Below are 21,124 nucleotides of genomic sequence, written 5' to 3'. Positions count from 1 at the left end.
CTCTCAGCCACGAATGTGTATGCAGTCCATCAGAATAATCATTGTTGTGTTCATTTTCGTATGAAATTGAACTGCGCTGTAGGAATGTATGTTTGCACTCCTGGAGTATGATGCATTTAAAGGGGGACCAACACCTTTGACCGACCAGAAATGCGATTTTTCAATTTATTTTTTTAATTTAAAATTGAACTTTTCTCTTTATAACAGTGCAACATTTTTGTTAATATCTCCAACACTTCTTGTGTTATGAGTATGACCAAAAATGTGAAGCAAGCTCTTTATCGGTTTGTCTCTCATTTCCCATAACTTTGGTTTTCAGAACCGTTTCCCTGATAACTCTGAAAGTTTTTATGATATTAAGATGAAATTTTGCATGCATGCATATATCCAGAGGAGAAGACGATGAACTAGAATTATTGAGCTAGCTTCGTCGGCTAAGTTTTAACAAATATTTTCAAATGAAAATTATTAAAAAATGACTACTTGAATATAAATTCATGAAAAAATATTTATACTCGATAAACTTCACTGATTGTAGTATATACTGTAGCTATAATATTAATAATCATAATAAACGAGAATCATGGAAAAATATTCATGTCTTTGGAAATTATCAGGGAAACGGAAAAATAGCGGCCATGATATACCGCCATTTTGAATAGTTAATTTTTTTAAATATTTGCTTGACGTCGCACCGACACAGATAGGTCTTGTGGCGACGATGGGATAAGAAACGCCTAGGAATGAAAAGGAAACAGCCGTGGCCTTAATTAATGTTCAGGGCCGATGACCGTGGATGTTAGGCCCCTTAAAACAAAAAGCAAGCAGCAAGCAAGCAATTAAGGTTCATCCCCAGCATTTGCCTGGTGTGAAAATAGGAAACCACGGAAAACCATTTTCAGGGCTGCCGACAGTGGAGTTCGAACCCACTATCTCCCGGATGCAAGCTCAAAGCTGCGCGACCCTAAACGCACGGCCAACTCGCTCGGTGAATAATCAATTATATAATGACATAGGTTTATACGAATTCTAAATATGTAGGCATATTATCAAGGAATAGCGTGTTTATCATACTAAATTTCGTTTTAGTATCCATTTCCGTTGCTGCGAAAAAAATGTTTAATATACCTCATTTTTATGTTCAGATGTGCAGGTTCCCCTTTAAGGTTCATTTTCGTTTACTTGTCAGCATAGAAAGACGAACACAGCGAACATTGTTCTGATGTACTGCATATCCATGTGTGGCTGGCAGGCGTGGCCAGTCTTAAGGAGAATAATGAATAGGAAGAGAGCATTGTGGAATACTTGGTTTTGCCGGAGCAGCGGCAATATATTTAGGACCTGTTTTGGAGTGTCAAATAAAAATAAACTAAACTAAAAATAATATAATCCAAAGTAAAGTTGCGAGTAGGGGACAAGATTGAGAATATGAAATTAAAAAATAGGTTTTGAGGCTTTTAAAATCTAAACAACTAGTGTTACGCCCTAGTGTGACAGTGGGCTCATCAGTTGCAATGCCATTCCTGGCTGGTACACAGTTGATGTATCATAGCAAGCCTTCTTTAAAGTACAGTGTACTGAGATTGTATCAGATGATATACAGGATAGTCGGAAACAAAATGAACTGTGTATATGAATGTTAGAGTGTTCGTCATGCTGATGAATAATTTGAAAGGAATAGTTTATCTCGTACCGTTGTCATTTTATTAGCTGCTGAATTTAACCAATTAAATCGCTTCGCGGTTAATTTCAAAAGGACTTTGCGAGAACGTGGATTAAGATCAGCTTGAGATCACCAATGGAAGGAATGACTTTCACCAGGACCGGGTGAGTTGGCCTTGCGGTTAGGAGCGCGCCGTTGTGAGCTTGCATCCGGGAGATACTGGGTTCGAACCCCACTGTCGGCAGTCCTGAAAATGGTTTTCCGTGGTTTCCCATTTTCACACCAGGCAAATGCTGGGGCTGTACCTTGATTAAGGCCACGGCCGCTTCCTTCCCATTCCTAGGCCTTTCCTATCCCATCGTCGCCGTAAGACCTATCTGTGTCGGTGCGACGTAACGCAATTAGCAAAAAAAAAACTTTCACCAGGGTAGGGATATGAACACGAGCCTCCTGTCTGACAGGATTGCGCCATAACAAGTTCGCTACGGTGATACTGGCTGAAACCTACGCTATATTTGTGTTTGATGCTGATTTTTTGGAATGGTACTCATATTCATCTTAAGCCACCTGCAGATTTAGCATCACCGCCTCGCAAAGCCTATTTGGATTCGCCCGCGAAATTATCTGATTGGCTTAATTCAGCAGGTGATAAAATGACAAAGGCGCGATATATCGAATTATTTCTTTCAAATTATTTATCAGTACAATCAATTCTCTTACGTTCATTTACCGGCTTCATGTTGTAAAGATATAAGGATGTAAGGACAATTTACACTGGACCGATCTCGATAGCTGCAGTCGCTTAAGTGCGGTCAGTATCAAGTATTCGGGAGATAGTGGGTTCGAACCACACTGTCGGCAGTCCTGAATAAGATTTTCCGTGGTTTTCTATTTTCAAACCAGGCAAATGCTAGGTCTGTAACTTAATTAACGCCACGGCTGCTTCCTCCCCACTCCTAGCCCTTTCCTCTTCCATCGTCGCTATGAGACCTATCTGTGTCGGCGCGACGTAAAGCAATTGTAAAATAAAATCTCCATTGAAGGCACATATATAAAACAGCGAAGATACATATCTCCCCTAGTATACTGTCACTTCTTCAAAGGAGAAATGCGGTGGTGCCGAAACAAGGCACTAGCCAGTGTCTTGGAGATATGTGGTATTCCAACTGACGAGCCTTCTGCCTGACTGCGTCTAAAGGATTGTTATTTTACGATGAAAAAGTCTGGATAGGCCTATCAGTTTTAGATAAAAACAATTTAAAAAGTAAAAAAGAGCATATTTTTCATAAACGAATCTTGTTACGACAGATTGTTTCTAAACAATAGTATATGGTATTGTACTATCTGTACCAATTACCTTGTCTATAGTTTAATGATTGTTTTATTTTCTATTTACAATCAATGTCAACGTTATTTCTCGACATTATTGGAGAAACTATCGTTACTAAGATTATTTATGGAAGTTCTCACTTAATTACGTCGTTGATGAATATACAAGATTCCAAAACATAAAGTCAATACTTCATCTTCAATGAAGCAAATGAAAGATCAAGCACATTTAGTGCAATGCGTAGTGTTCGAAGCAATTCCTCATGCGTCAATGCACTACTACCATCCTGGATCCGCTTGTTTTTAATTTATTGCTTCTACAGTGCAACTGTTATCCGCCATAAACACACGTGAATTTGCATGATTTACAAGCAAGGGACATTCACCAAGAACTTGTGCCTTTTTACTGGACTGAAGTAACGGATAGAAATGAGGTGATTTATTGGTGTAATTAATTTTATAAACGGACGTGCTGACACTGATCCGATAGGCTATGAAGAAACAAGAAATGAGTAAAACTATTTGCGTGTTAGGCATGTGAACTCGAAAAACTGGTGAGGACGATAGGAGAGAGTTAGATTTTGGCAGCTGATAGAAACGTTGATCATGGTGCGAGTCGGATTGTGCACTAGGATTGTGATGAAATATTTTGGGTCACCTGGGAAAACTGAACTATCATGAGAGTGAAGATATTGAACTTAGTAATGCTTTTATGCAAGGATATGCATTTCTTAGTACATTTAAATAACATTACAAATAACTAGAATTAGTGGACAACAATGATAATACAGTGAGTTTCTCATCGGTTGGCCGGCAGGTGCGCCCAGCTTACTGCCTCCCGTTGACTCATCACTTCCCGTTACACAGCGCAGCGACAGCACGGGAATGCCCGCACTTCGCAGTTCAGGTCCGTGCTTAGAACGTGCATTAAGAGTTGATTTGTCGCTCCAACTGTTCTCGAGTTGTGAAGTGTTACTTTGGCATATAATTCTCATAATGCCTCCACATGTGTACACGGTAGAGGAAAGGGTATTTATGCACGATAATTATGTGAAAACAGAGTCTTGCAAGGAAGTCGTTAGGCGATTTGTAACAATTTTCATGTGTACGCCCTTCACATAGAGAGAACGTGCGGAAACTTGTAAGCAAACTGATAGGAACTGGTTCTTTACTCGATAAGAAGCGAAGTGTTAAAAAACGTGTACTTAAGGAAGAAAAATTAAATGAAATCTCAGAATGATTAGAGCATAGGCCTATAAAATCTCTAAGACGATTTGGACAAGAGCTCAACATGGTGGACTACGAAAATGTTAAAACTGAAACAACAGATTAAATTAAACTGAGGACATTTCTAAAGACGGTATTATTAGTACGGACTTATGACCGTCGCGATCCCCAGATTTAACTCTTTGTGACTTTTATTTATGGGGGAGCTTAAAAATAAGGTATATGCAAGAAACCCTCACATGTTGGACGAACTGAAAGAATATATCTGGAGATATCTACTGTATATCAATTACGGAAGAAGGACTAATAATAATAATTTCGTGTGGCTATTTCTAGCCGAGTGCAGCCCTTGTAAGGCAGACCCTCCAATGAGGGTGGGCGGCATCTGCGATTTGAGGTAACTGCGTGTTATTGTGGTGGAGGATAGTGTTATGTGTGGTGTGTGAGTTGCAGGGATGTTGGGGACAGCACAAACACCCAGCCCCCGCGCCATTGGAATTAACCAATGAAGGTTAAAATCCCCGAACCGGCTGGGAATCGAACCCGGGACCCTCGGAACCGAAGGCCAGTACGCTGACCATTCAGTCAACGAGTCGGACAGAAGGAATAATGCGTGTCAATCGGAGTTTCCTTAGACGATGGTAGAAATGTGTGGATGCAGGAGGAGAATATTTCCAACATCACCTGTCGTAAGGTACGAGCTTATTTTATTAATTCTTAATTACTAATTTCCTTAATTTTTATTGTTATCTCATGTCAGGCACAGATAATGTGAGTGAAGTGCTCTCCTTGTTGCTAAGCCGCGGAGCGGGCAGTGATGAGTCAACGGGAGGAAGATAAGCTGGGCGCACCTGCCAGCAAGCCGATGAGAGAAACTCACTCTATATCCCGTAAAAATGTATAACAATGGTTGTAACGTGAGATAAAATGCTGTAAAATTGGTCGGGAAAAAGATCTTCATTTACAGTGCTTATTTTTGTACATAATCTGAAAATAGTGTTTCTGCCGAACAATTATAGTTTGAATATCATTCCTTGATGATATTTGCTTAAAGAAAATTGAATATGAATGTAAACTATTGAGGACAACCTATTGTAAAAAAATCAAAATTGCAGTAGAAGTGATAAGTTAATCTCGCAGTTGTAATTTTGACAGCATTATTATTATTTGCAATAAAGTCGATGATTTAATGGCCTTTAATGGCCTATATGAAGGATTCCTACTTGTTGAGTAAATTTTAAAGTTTTGGAAAATGAATTAGTTTTTGAAACAAATCTTTGATCTTACGGAAAACTCTTGTAACTTCTGATGTTGATTCTTGCAAATAATAATAATGCTGTCAAAATTACAACTGGATGGATGAACAAATAATAAGATAGCCTATAACCAAGATTGTAATCAATGTTGTATAAAGTGAAGTCATCCCGTGGTATGAGCTGTTAAATTTCGATAAGTAATTGAATAAATGAAGTGAAAATTCATGATTAATGAAACGTGTAGTCATCGCTTCTGTTGTAATTAACATGGAAGTATTTATTAGGTACAACGTAAAGGCAGGCAGACTCTGATGGATTACACAGAATCCATAGATATTGCCGTATCGCTTTAATTTCGCTTTGATGAAATTCTAAAATTAATAATTAGTCTCTGATGGAAATGGACTAATGTTTGTACGAAGAAAGCAAGATCTATGATTATTACGTTATACAATATAGAAGTCTGGATGTTGACGAACTCGGGAAATGCTCTAAGTGGCGTGATTCAGTTTTTATTCCCTCGTATCCCCATGAATGACTGCGTTACATAATTATGAAAAATATGTATTACATCTAGATTTTCGAAAAAAAGTACAAAAACAGATATGCTGTATAAATAATAAGTACTGCCAAATGTCTGTTAATATCCATATTTTGTGTCTAATAAGAGGGTGAACGTGCCTGTCGACCGTTGTCCTGCATGGCGACAATCTTGCCACATGTGTCGGGGAGAAATGAGGTACATTATTTCTCATAATATCGTAACAAAAGCTGAGAGAATTATGATCTATAAAGAGCATTTATTAAACAATCAAGATGCTCCTTTCACAAGATCTATATAGTCATTACTAGAGGCATAATTTTTTCGCATTAACGATAAACGCGACAAAAATATATTGAAGTAATTTTGCGATATCTTTACATCTCATATGTTTCTGGTTAATAAAATATGGATATTATGTTCGCGAATTAAAGCGATAAGGCCATTTAAAGCGAAATTCAATTACTTCGCGATAAGCGCGATATTACAGCGAAATCTGTAGTGAATAACGAACTTGACATTTTGTTCCAGGATTATGTATGAAAATAAAAGGAAGAGCGAACAAAGATTCATCCTCAGGAAAGAAATATGTTATCATTAATGTTCTGGAAATTCTCTTAAGACATGGCATCAAAGAAAAGGGGTTGGCTCCACGCTTCTTGCCAAACGAAATGTTTAGAATGTTGTTCCGGTGGTGGCTGGTAATCACACCGCGGCCTGTCCCCTCCAAAGACTTTAATATTACTTACTGCTGGAATGCCTAATGACGTCTGCAAGCAGCACAATTGACTGGTGTATTTCGGCTTCGTGGTCAGGTAAAATTAAGAAAGTGATCACAGAAAGTAGCGAAGATGGGTCGCTCGACAAGTGTTACGGTGCACAGCAGTTTGCGAGTGAAGGTTTGTACGTTTCGGAAAGCAATATTTTAATGTGTAAATTTTGTAATGTTCGTATCGAGTGGGAGAAAAAAAGATACTGTCTCAAAACATTGTTTTAAAAATAAGGAACATTCAGAACGTAAATTTAGCACTCCAACAGTGAAACGGCAGGCAACAATAGAACTCTCATTCGATATGCAAAAGAAAGCTAAGGGTGACAAAATAGAATTTATTCACGAAACAACAGCGATGCTACTCAAAGCCAACATCCCGCTGCAGTCGGGAAATGGCTTCAAACGCATGTACCAGATATGTACAGTCTATCAATTAAGCCTCCAAAATCAACGATCAGTGATACTAATGAAACCTTCAATTATTAATTTTAGAATTTCATCAAAGCGAAATTAAAGCGATAGGCAATATCTATTTCGCGAAATAACGCGATACAGTATATATCATACGAAGTATCATTGTTTGCGGCAAATATGGCACTTTCATTAAAAAAAACTACTTGGCAAGATTAACTTTACTATTTCTGATTCCTTTTCAGACATTGATGTTATTGTTCAGGTAGTTTGGCATGTTAACGTCAAAATCACCGTGGGAATGCAACGATTTCTACAAATTTGAAATCGTTCAAAAATTAATGCGAAAAAATCATGCCTCTAGTCATTACACATTATTTGAAATCGTATCCCTAAATACCCTCATATATTTGAAGAATTATCCTTGCGTTTGAGACAAATTAAACAAACCTACCAATTTATGACATTCTGTGTAATCCTTAATTTTCCATCCATCTAAAGGAGATATTTACAAAGTTGAAGAGGTTTGTATTTTACATGTTATGATTTAGGCAATACATTATGTAATAATACGTGTTTGGCACACTTATCATTTTAAGGACTACAACAAAATGCAATTATGAGCATTCAATTGTGCAAATCTGTTTATCATATATTTAGAGTAATAATGAGCATGCGTTTTAATGAATTCATTTGAATGTAATGTGCAGTAATGTTAACCCTATTTCACAAAATCCCAAAGTGGTGGCTGTTTGTGAAGGGTCTACTTTCTTGAAAAGGGGTTTCATTGTCAGAGACCTGCCTAAGAGGGTGGTGATTGAAGAGTTGAATCATGCTTGATATTGCAATTAGTAACCAAAATGACCGTGAGACACTCATAAAATAAAAGCATGGCGTAAGAGAGAAGATATAATAAAGTGTTATTTATAAATTAAAACACATTTCTTGATGAAGTATTCGTTTTCTTGTTCATGTGATACACAACTGATGATCTCCATTTATTTACTGCACAGCGCTTTGTAATTGGTAACACTGTTCTACAAGGGTTCTACTTCTGGGATGAAAATATATAATTCGAAAGGAATTTACATTGCTAAATTCAAATCTAAAACCAGAAATGCACTATAAGGGATAGTTTCCCAATAATCTTAATATACAGTATATATCATGCGAAGTATCATTGTTTGCGCCAAATATGACACTTTCATAAAAAAATCTACTTGGCAAGATTAACTTTACTATTTCTGATTCTTTTTCAGACATTGATGTTATTGTTCAGGTAGTGTGGCATGTTAACGTTAAAATCACAGTGGGAATGCAACGATTTCTACAAATTTAAAATTCTTCTTCAGATATGCCAAGTGAGTATTTCTGTGAATGTTCTCTTCTTTTGTATTTCTATTCGACATATCTGTCCGTCTGAGAAAGAAAAGCGAGCCTGAGTATGTTTCAGGAAAGTAAAACAGAACTTCCTTGGAAGTAGAAGTGACTCTAAATATAAATAGTTTGTGAAAGAAATGATCAGAAATTATAAATATTTAGGATGCAATATGTCCTTGAAATTACATTCCATGATTCGAATCTAGACTTCTTTCGAGAGAGTTGTAGTGTTGTATTAGATGAGCTATCATGGAGAAACGGTATAAAGGGATATTAATGCCCACAATGTTATCCGATTATTGCTGAAGTAGCCTATAATTAGCGACAAGGAGGATGCTCAATATAAAAGGAAGAAATAAGACATGAAACTTAGAAGTGGCAAATTTATGTCCATTTTTATAAACATTTTTTTTTGCTATTGGCTTTACGTCACACTGACACATATATGTCTTATGGCGACGATGGGGCAGGAAAGGGCTAGGACTGGGAAGGGAGTGGCCGTGGCCTTAATTAAGGTACAGCCCCAGCGTTTGCCTGGTTTGAAAATGTGAAACCATGGAAAAACCATCTTCAGAGCTGCCGACAGTGCAGTTTGAATCCACTATCTCCCGAATACTGGACGCTGGTCTCACTTAAGCGACTGCAGCTATCGAGCTTGGTTTATAAACATTCATGTGAATGGCTGTTAACAGGAAGGACCATTATGTGAGCACTTCAGCTATCACCTTTTGTTACTATCCTAATGCTTATAGTCCCCTTATTTGAATATCTGCCAGTATTTCTATGAATCTAAGTTAAACCTATATATAAAACTATATGAAAAGTTAAACAAATCGGAATACTCCTAAACTATCCGTAATGTATGAAAACTAAAATCAGATTTGAATTCAGCGTTAAAATGTCTAAACGAATCACACATTTTTACTCCAGAAATAGGATTTTTTTGTAAAAGAGTGTAATATGATTTGCTGAAGTACTTAAAAGAGTATCTATTATATATTTAATTAAAGGAATTAATTTTAACTGTTCATCATTAACGCTTTCCTCAAAAGTATGATCCTATAAATCTGTATGATATTCCTCAAAAAATGACAGTGAAGAAACGGAAACGGAATGAGACATTATAAGCTTGTGCACTTCATAGTGTGTCATACATATATTTTGTAAACATGCACTTAATTTGTTTTGTTTTCTTTAATAGTTGTTATGTACTGCTTCAAGAAGAAATATGGAAAACGAACGCTATGGAATTCCTGGAGCTACGAATTGAACATTACATAACCTAAATAAACTACAGGTGTTATAAATTGGTGCTTCAGAAACAATTTTACAAATATGCGATATCTAAAGTATTCTCAACTCTCAAGTCAGTATAGGTAAAGATCTCCTTATGCACCACTGTGAGGGCCTCTGCCTTTCATAGGGACGATCATAAAGATGGCAATTAGTGCTGACTTCGTGAAGACTGCTTTACACGGCTTTGAACCGACAATGAAGTTTGTCATGAATTTTTAGTGGTGTCAAAAATCTAATGAGAAGTAATTCCACCCAGTCCAAGAAGTGAATATTCGGAGTCAACGAATACTCGTAAGTATGGTTGCTGGTTAAGTCTTAACTCTATTCGACGAAAATTTTCGGTTGTGCAATGTTCCTTATGTACCTCGAGATGGTCAATCTCCTCCCCACGATCATCAGAGATGATTGGAAGACTGAACGTCAATGGTGGATACATAATGTTATATTTCTCATAATGGAGTCTTTCACAAGACGAGAGAGAATAAACATTCTAGAACAGATCGTTATTCATTATTCCGGGTATTCCTCTACTGAAACCCTTAGAACCATGCTTTACGCAGTTTATGCATTAATTAGTTCAACAATGGTACTTGTACCCATACCTCAGTTGTTATTAAATGGTCGTGAATGGTTCATGTTCAAAATGTTGGGGCAATATTAAGCCTTAAGCGCTCTCGCAGTGCACTGATACCGTCATTTATTTGACCATTTCCGCAATCTAGAACTAAACCGACGGATGTGTGTGTATACCACTGACCACTGTTACCAATAACCATTCCCAGCTGCAAACCTCAGCGTTATGAACCTGCACCCTGATGTTCCATGGTATGGCCTCTCAAACTCTTGTATGTGCATAAAACGTTTTTAGCTTTGTGTTCTAAGTATTCGACCAACAGAATTAAAGTGTTAGAGACTCTGCAATATTATATCGAGTTCTATTTCGTTTTATTTAAGCACTAATATTGTTTTCTTACAACTTCGGCGCCATCTTCTGCCTAATGAGGTTTCCATACGATCTTACACTGTTAACGACAAAACGCTTGAATTTATTTTGGTATCGATACCGTATTCAGAAAACCTTAAAATAGGTGCATTATACATTGTAAAATTATGCTTTTAGTTTGCATAAATATATTTAAAACTTGTCCCTTACGCTTTGAAATTTACTTAGCATTGATGACAGTATTTAGAACCCAGAAATTATTTAATGATTGAACAGTTTTTTAATCCACTGGTGTTGACAAAGTGAATGATTAATATATTACAGTATTTTCACTGAAATCTACAAAGGAAATGTCTACCTTATAGACACTGGATACATTCGTGAGACAATCTGATCATCTATTGGGGAGAAATCAGGATACTTATCACTATACCACAATTCTTAGATCAAAAGTTACTGAAATGCACCTGTAAAAGTGTAAGAGTGGTTTATGTTCTAAAATACTTCTTTTCTCCGAGTTAGGAAGTTTTCCTTTTACCTGTTTCATTTGTATTTCAGATTTCTTATTTTGTTATATTCAATTAAAAATTGAAATGTTAATTTAATAGTTAAATGCTATTAGGCATTGACATTATTGTAACATGAGGTGTATACTTCTGTAAAAAGATTCTTGAAAGGTATTCGGAGTAATTGAAATCGTTATTCTGTACGTCTGCATTATACGGCAACGCTTGGTCTACAGATGATCCATCGAACACAGCTGTGCCGCGGGAAGCATAAACAAAAGTGTGCAGGGATTTAAAGCATAAGTTCTGAACTACACAGTACCAAATACTCTACCGCTCGCCATGGTTCGCACTTTTCACAACGTGGAGGTGAAGAGAACTGAGATACAGTATTTTCAGAGGGTCTTCTACAAGCTTCCCTCTACAGCAGGTTCTACATGTGTTGGCTTGTCCCATCAAACAACACAGCACTAAAGAGGCGGTGGACAGATCTACTAGCAGATCAAAAGCATTACAAATGAAGAATATTATTATCAAGAAATAGAAGAAACATTATTACAATGTACAGTTATATATCATTATTAATTATAAATATTATAATGCATATTTAGGTGGATATTTTATAATTCAGTAATTAACGATTATTTACATATTTTGAGGTCACCTTGACCTCTGAACAGACTGTAATTAGGTTGCAATTTATATTTTAAGCTCCAAATAACAGTGATGTCATTTTGCACGGGTGCTAATAGAGAGCTGACAAAGTGCACATCATGTAGATATTAATAAAATCTCATTAATGTTGGGTGAGTTCGAAATTACGAAGTTAAATTTAAATAATTTATAAGCTTATATGGAAGAACACTCCATAAGTTTAATCTTTTATGAAAAACATGTGATCTCTGGACATTTGGAGGGACAATGTCCCAGGAGAGTAGAGAATCGACCAACATATTAGCTTTTCAACATCTTTGCTGAATTTCACATGGAATACGAGTTCAAGGAAAACGATAACATCATGGGATCCGTATTTTTAAGTCTTCTCTCTGTATTTTGATATTATATAGCTAATGAGAAATAGGTAAGAATAAATAAATAAATAAATAAATAAATAAATAAATAAATAAATAAATAAATAAATAAATAAATAAATAAATAAATAAATAAATAAATAAATAAATATGCCAATGTTACATATTTCACCCCAGTCATGTTGTGTTTGAACTACTGTCTGTAGTATTCAGCACTACTGTAGGCGTTACAGTTTGTTTATTATATCACTCTCATAGTGCCCAGTGATGCATCAGTGAAAGAGTGACAGTAAATACTCTTGTAAAGGGGAATCAAGTTGGTTCACTGCCTTACAAGAACATAAATCGTGTTTAGATCCTAACACATTCACCTCTGATTAGCAAATTAAATCCTGCGATATCTTGTACTAAGGAAGGTCGGCAGGCACATTAGGAACTACAGTGGACGCCCTCTTAACCGGATTCGAGTTAAACGGTCGTAGAAATAACCGACCGACCCGGTTAATAACGTCACTCGGGGTTTCTCACTCTCGTTCGAGCGTAATATGTTCAACAGCGTAGAGACATGTCTTTATGACGGGTCTTCGCTTTCAAAAAAAAATATAGCCAAAGAAAAAATACTAATTTTGAAAAGTAAATTCAGTTACGTGTGTTAAGTTCATTTTATTGATATTGTAGTTTAAAAATTAATGATAGAATAATTCAAGAATACTTTATTGAATAAGTGATTCTGTTGTGAAGTGAAAAAAATACAGCTGTTGGAGAATGAACAGGATCTAGTATTTCGTATCGTAACGGACAGTCACATTGGTATGCACGTATTTTATTCTCATATTATTGTTTCAAATTTATTTAATTTGTAATATTGTAGATTACTGTATTTAAACAAATATAATAAGCCCAATATTGTTTAAAACGTGGTGAGGTGGGCCTACCTTAAATTAAAGTATAGTTCTATATGCTAATGGACAGGTCTTTTATTTTAATATTGCCGGTTTAACCGATCATTCCATTATCCGACAATAACAGGCCTAACTACTCGCTTGCATGCAACAGAATCTTAGTATCGCGTGATTAAAGTGCGACTTACTCTTTTTATCTGATTTTTGTATTTACTCTTTTAATTCATTCCTTCTTATGAGAATTGATATTCGTTGTTCGCAACTACCCATTACAAATGACATAAACTCGTCCGACAAAAAATTGGTCACCCCTGGAGAAATCTTTACAAGCATGATTTAATACTGTGTAACTCCGCCTCTGGACTTGATAACCGCCTGGATTCGGTTAGGAAGTGAGTCCACAGGTTTGTGCTGGTACGTCGCATCCAGGTTAAGCCACTCGCTGAGGATTTGATCGCGCAATTCCACCAAATTACGGGATGCTGATGTCGGTGTTTGAATATGTCCCATATATTTTCAATGGAGTTCAAGTCAGGTGACTTTGCAGGCCAATCAAGATGTCATAGGGTGGGGGAGTGTTAGTAAAACCAGTCACATACGCGTCCACCCCGATGAATTTTGCTCTTGTCATCTTGAAAAATCGGTATATCAATAGCATACTCACCATGCAGATGTTGACTGAAAGGCAACACCTGATTGGTCATCCAGAATGTTTAAATAAACATGCTGGTTCATGCTAGTGGCCACCTCAGTGAGCGGGACCAATCTTTGGTAAGAAAAACATCCCGAAAACATCACAGACCCACCTCCGGGTTGAACCTGACCTTGCACACCTCCAGAATGAAATGCTCCATTCCGCTTTCGGTGCACTTGACGACGTGCGTCATTAGAATACAGGCAAAAACGCGATTCGTCAGACCACATTACGTTCCGCCAGTCAGCTGCTGTCCAAGTTTGATGATTTCTAGCCCATTGAAGATGCGAAGCTTTTCGTGTCTGTGTGAGCAATGGACATTGCGACGGGAACTGCATGAATGAGCAATGTCGAGTTTGGAAGCGATTTTGATTCACCAGCCATGAAACGCGTCTCCGGTTCATCTTAGTCAAGATCGTTTCCCGACCACAATTCTGATGTCGTGTTTCCTGGCCACGTGTAGTACACCACTGCTTGTAGACATATTGAACAGTCCACTGCGAAACACCAACGAATCCAGTAACTGCACGCACCGTGCGGCCAAACACGATTGCCCCTTTTTTTGCCACTCTGTCACATCCTTACATCTACCCATATTGACGTACACTGTTCGCTCGAATCATCAATGTCTCACTGATCGCTACTGCTGTATGCTCACGTAGAGGCAGTGCGCGTGCGGTTGAGCACGGTACTCGTTCGCTGCGCCATCCGTACAGGCTTAACGATCCATCTGTGCGTGGCACTATACTGCTAATAATAAGAGTTGGCGTGTGATATTTCTTAGAAGGAGGTCCGTTTACTGCCTGCCGAGGCGGGATAAAGGGAGTGGCTGTGTCGTTGCCATGGAAACGAGGGTGGGGCGACTGCGGTTGCCATGGAGATAAAACTTCAGGGCAGCTCGTCTTGCTGGGAGTTGCCAAACCTGTCACTGTCACTGATAAGAACCTGATTGTTTGTATAAGAATGATCGCAAATGGGACGACACCGCCTGGCCAGGTAGTCTACAACAGATCACAGCGGTCAGAATGAAGGAGGGAACAAGTGAGCCGGAAGCGAGGGGTAAGAGCATGTAGAAAGGAATGCTGGAATGTGGCAACATCGTGAAATGCCACGTGCAGTGCTCCTCCCTCCAACCTTACCTGTCAGACGCCAACTTTAGTTAAGTCCAGTATAGGGTGACTAGTTTTTTGTCCGGTGTGCTTATTCAGCAGTAACATTATTCAATGTGTAGCTAACCACTGGTACTACAAAGATGCCTCCGTTAGTCCTTAATAAAGCAGTTTGGGAATTTATTTTATTTTACTTTACGAGATGGTGCATCAGCACAAATGGTTTATAATATTTTATAGCTATGAGAGATTAAATATGGCTTTCAAATTGAGAATATACTCTAAGGAAAGAGGGTTACATTATCAACATTAAAAATAATGCACCGGGCTGAGTGGCTCAGACGGTTAAGGCGCTGGCCTTCTGGCCCCAACTTGGCAGGTTCGATCCTGGCTCAGTCCAGTGGTATTTGAAGGTGCTCAAATACGTCAGCCTCGTCTCGGTAGATTTACTGGCACGTAAAAGAACTCCTGCGGGACTACATTCCGGCACCTCGGTGTCTCCGAAAACCGTAAAAGAGTAGTTAGTGAAACGTAAAACAAATAACATTATTATATTAAACATAATGTGCGTTTAAATATCAATGTTCATTTTTTGTTAATATCGCAAAATATAAAACCTAGCGTAAATTAAGGAAAATTACGAATAAGGAATATTATTCGAGAAATGATAAACATTCTGCCCATGGTGGTGAATTTCTTGTTTGATGATTCACAAAACTAGAATTAATATCTCTTCCTGTATTAATTGTAAGGGTCATACGTCGACTTCAACGGGAGTTAAAATTGGTAGAGAATAATATTGGTCATGAAATATTATTAACATTTTTACATTTTTAAAATATCAGTTTAATCATATAACAGGACTTTTAGAACATGGCAAGCCAGTATTAAAAATATCATGCAATTTTGAATCAGCACAAAATCCTTTAAAATATGAAACTCTCTGTTTCTGCACAAACAAAACATAAACCATTTAAAACTTCATAAATTACTTTTATTTTTCGTGTTCTGTTGCATTGTTTGGATTGGATTTTATTGTAAGTTATAAGATTACTTATATTTGTCGATTTAAATATATTAAATATGATGTTTTATGATTGATTATCAACTGTAGCTACCAGTGCAAAGTTTACTGTGAATTGAACATATGAATTTTAAGATTTTTTTCTTCGTAACTTTCTGATTAACTCCATAGCGCCTCACACAAAATGACATCATCTGCTTGAGTCGAGTTCATTTGTCAATGTGGTAAGCCACATTAAATGGGAAAGTAAGGAAAGATAGACACCAATACATTAACACTTTACATTTAGATAAGACGACCACAACAATCAAAGCTTGCGGGAAAAGGTGCTCTAAAAGGGTGTTCAGACAGTGTGTTAGAGGAGGAGAAAAGAAATGACAAAAAGATTTATGCAGATACAGGAGACATAACACAACAAATTAAGAGAGAGGTAATAAAAAGTAAAGAAATCGTTACATGTAAGTCATAAACAATAATACACTTACCGGTCCAGGAAGGTCATGCAGGTTCGACATGAGTAACGCATGACTGTTATCCGGCGCCGGCATCGGAACGCCACCTTTCCGCTGCAAGAATCAAGAAAATTCCAAAACTAAATAAATTAAAAATCAATGTTTGGGAAGAATTTAGAATTGATGATTAAACAAGGACAATTATAACTCAAACGCTGACGGAAACCATCTCCAAAGTGAAATTTCATGAGAAAATCTCAGATCCCTTTGAGATTAAAACAGGAATCAGGCAAGGTGACGGATTATCACAGATTTTGTTTAATATTATCTTAGAAAAGCTAATGAGAACTTGGAAGAAAACAACAAAAGATGAAGGGATAGAAGGAATATATTTAAGTAAAAGGAAGCAGAATGTGAAGGTGGATTGCTTAGCATTCGATGATGGCATGGCGTTGTTAGCAGAAGATAAAGAGGAAGCCCAAATAATACTTGAAAAATTACATGAAATCGCAGAGAAAGCAGGATTCACAATCGCATATGAAAAGACAGAGTGCATAGAATACAAACATAATAAAGAAAAGTATCTCTAAAAAAAAAGCATGGGAAAGTCAAGAGGTCAGATAAATTTATATATCTTGGTGAATGGGCCCAGCCGAATCGGATTGATAAAGTGGCAAATAAGGGAAGGGGAGAAAGATAGAGTTAGCGTATAGATTAGTACAGAATAAATACAATAAAAGAACAGTATCTTACAGAGCAAAGATCAGACAATATACCACGGTTATAAAACCAGAGGGACTTAGACAGACAGACAGACAGACAGACAGACAGACAGACAGACAGACAGACAGACAGACAGACAGACAGACAGACAGACAGACAGACAGACAGACAGACACCATATGTAAGAGGAAACTGACTAACAAAGAAGATCTTTAACTACATCATCATGTTAAATGAAGGCCACACCGCTTCTGGCCCAGGGGCTAATGGGCAAGTTGGCCGCCGCGCGCAATCAACTTCTAGCTACGCGTTACGACCTCTGACACGTTCAGACAATAGGATGTCGTTATCTTATGCAATACTGTCGCAAGAGGCTACTAAAAGGGGTAACTGACTTGAGAGAGCATGGATTAGCGAACTAGGGGACTTTGGCTGAGTCTAGGCATGATGTATGCTAAGTTGTTGTCTATCTAACCTCCCTTGGCCAACTCTTGTAGGACACTTTATTCCGGGGTGGTTGGGGGTCGATCAGAGTAAAGCTCCTCCAGGGGCACCATTGGCTTAGGTAGGAACCGAGCAACCTGTGCTGTTGTTGTGTCTGCATTGGCGAAATCACGGGGTCTTTAGCTGAGTCTAGATATGTGCGCTAAGCTGTTGTCTATCTAACCTCCTTGACCAACTCTTGTAGGGGACTCTTCAGCCGTAGTAGTGAGAAAAGACCGCTTCTGTTCTAGGGGCTAATGGGCAAGATGGCTGCGGCGAGATCTTGCCAAATTCTGGTCCTACGTGATATAATTGTATGTTTTTTTACCAGTTAGGCCTATTTAATTATTTTTCATTCTTGATTAATAATTTATATGATGTATTGCTTCTGATACGAATAAATAAAATTTAAAAAGCAACTAGTAAATGAGTAGAAGAAACAGGAAAAGACATGGTGGAAGTGGGCACCATTGCAAAAGAAATCTTTAACAGACATATGTTTCAAGATAAAATTGATAAATTCAAGGGGTTCCAGGAAAAACTAAATGAAAAGTCCAAGGATATGTGGTCAGGGAAGAGGAGGAGGAACCACAGCGAAATGAAGAAGTTCTGGGAGAATAAAAAAAGGACTAACCAGCAAATCATATGTTTACCGTGGCCTAAAGTAGGCCAAAATCGAAGACATAATAATAATAATAATAATAATAATAATAATAATAATAATAATAATAATAATAATAATTCGCTAAAACCCGTGAAAACTTGGCATTCAATGGGGGTAGATATTTACTGAAGGATTTCCTTATATACGACATTCTTTGTAAATTACTGTTTGGTAATATTGCAACTTTAAGAGCGTCAAAATATCGCACTTTTAACATCGCATCATATAAGTGGTTATGGCTGAAAACTGGCTGAGGTGAAAGGAGACCTAGTGTTACCCCATGAGCTGTAATGATCGTGATACATCATTTAGAAAACTAAACAATTATCGTACATGTTTCTTACAAATAATATGTTTCCGTTTTTTTTTTTTTTTTGCTAGTTGCTTTACGTCGCACCGACACAGATAGGTCTCATGGCGACGATGGGACAGGGAAGGGCTAGGAGTGGGAAGGAAGTGGCCGTGGCCTTAATTAAGGTACAGCCCCAGCATTTGCCTGGTGTGAAAATGGGAAACCACGGAAAACCACCTTCAGGGCTGCCGACAGTGGGGTTCGAACCTACTATCTCCCGAATACTGGATACTGGCCGCACTTAAGCGACTGCAGCTATCGAGCTCGGTATGTTTCCGTTTAAAAGCCCGTGGGAAACGTTGTGACAAGGGAACATCGGCAATGAGTAAGTCGCCGATCGCGATGAAACTTGGGAAACACATTGAGGTACACGTAAAGATGATGTCGGCATCAATTTTGGGTGCCAACATTCATGAGAGCATTAACTAAGGGGCCTAAAATTTGCGACATTTCAAATTCCGCGCGATCAGCGATGAATACCTGCTGGCCAATGCTAAGCTGGCACACTGCGTACTTGGAGACACGCCTCTGCACCTCCTCCCCTCCCCGCTCCAATTGGTTCGCCACCGCAGCCGGCAAGCGCGGGGAGAAGGGAAACGTGCGGTGGCGAACCAATTGGAGCGTTTAGGGGAGGAGGTGCAGAGGCGTGTCTTCAGGTACGCAGTGTGCCAGCTTAGCACTGGCCAGCAGGTATGCATCGCTGATCGCCCGGAATTTGAAATGTAGCAACTTTTAGGCCCCGTAGTTAACGCCCTAATGAATGTTGGCACCCAAAATTGATGTCGACATCGTTTTTACGTGTACCTTCATGTGTTTTCCAAGTTTCATCGCGATCGGCGACTTACTCATTGCCGATGTTCCCTTGTGAGAAACGTAACTATGGCTCCAAGTTTTAGAGTAAGAATATGTGGAGGAAAACCACTTAACTTGAAGTACTTGGCTTTCATATACAGTAATTAATCTGTTGACGCTAGTGTTTTTAAACTACCCGGTGTAAGCGCAATGAATTTCAAATTACAGTGTTCATTTTTGGTGTAAGAATGGCAAATTTTGAGAACTTGAAGATGTATTTAGCGTAAATAAATGTTTTGCCGTCAATATCAGTCACAATATCATCATGTGATAAAATATGGCTGTTAATTAAATAATACTTCATCTGACAGTTTCTTAAAAACAATCAGCAAAAATTTCATTTCTTGTGGTTTTACCCGCATGTTTTATGTAAGAGGTGTATTTTCAAGAAGAGCCAAATTTAATACAATTATGAATAATTGTTTGGCGAGAAGCGCGTGGAATAACAGGAAAACCTGTCTAAATAATAATTGTATCCCAAAAAAGGAATGTCGTCACCCATAATATAATTTAAAAGACGATTCACACATATTAAGGAATTATCATTTTCCACTGGACCTTCATTCCATGTGCTAATCGAATATCGCCAGCAACTTTGGAATAACATTTTAATACAAAACACCGAAATCTCATTTAAAGTTCGAGGAATTTTGAATGTTCTGTGCACTCTTTCACCGCTGGGCAGCGAAAACAGCGGCTGTTCCTATCAACGCTATTCAAATAGCACGAAGCCCTAATTTGAATCAGTTTCGTATAAAGCCTAAATATCATTCCTGTGCCCCGCGACCGTCAATGAAAATGATTTTTTGACATTTCCATTGTTTTGTTAATGATTTCACTAATGAATTGACAGTTGGTCCTGGTTTGTTACGAGCATAAAATTGGACAGAACGAATTGAACGTTGGCGCATTAGCACTTTACTCGTTGTATAGGGCAAGGTACAATTCTTCTGGTTCTCACGACTGTAAATTCGTCGCTGTTCGGGCAAAAGGTCGTATCTCAGAATGCTCTTCCTATCCATTATCTTCATTAAGAATGGTCACGCCTCCCAGCCACATATGGATATGCAGTCCATCAGAACAATTTTCGCTGTGTTCATTTTCGTATGCTAACATGTAAAAGAAAATGAACCTTAAGTACACTATATTGTAATAATGATGATGTCATCCGTTCAATAGAATCCAACTATCGGCGATGCTATGAATTAGCGCTCTCTAAGTTGCCCTGTTCCACACTGCCTCCTTTAGTTATTCCAGGCTGAAGGTTGTGTCTGCTTTAATGGTGCCTAACCAATGAATCCTCTGGCGACCTGGTCTTCTTGTAACGCTGATCACTCCTAGCATAATTGCTTTTTCTAACGCATCTGATCGCATAACGTGGTCAAAGTATGCTAGTCTGAGCTTCATAATTATACTAACCAATAACATACTGGGCTTGATACGCTCTAAAACTGGCTTATTGGTGATTTTTGCAGTCCATGGTATTCGTGACATTCTTCGTTAACACCAGAGTT

The 21,124-nt window shown here is 37.9% G+C and overlaps 1 protein-coding gene across 1 annotated transcript in view; it reads right to left on the bottom strand.

The window, feature by feature from the left end:
- Positions 1-21,124, bottom strand: part of LOC136872163 (whirlin) — a 1,631,916-nt gene that overhangs the window by 551,637 nt on the left and 1,059,155 nt on the right. Inside the window, 1 exon segment of the mRNA XM_068227352.1 lies at positions 16,570-16,676. Within this exon segment, the coding sequence (XP_068083453.1) occupies positions 16,570-16,676 (107 nt within the window).

This window comes from Anabrus simplex, chromosome 4 (assembly GCF_040414725.1).
Source record: "Anabrus simplex isolate iqAnaSimp1 chromosome 4, ASM4041472v1, whole genome shotgun sequence".
NCBI lineage: Eukaryota > Metazoa > Arthropoda > Insecta > Orthoptera > Tettigoniidae > Anabrus > Anabrus simplex.
The sequence above is the reverse complement of the archived record's forward strand: the minus strand, read 5'-3'. Positions and strand labels throughout refer to the sequence as shown.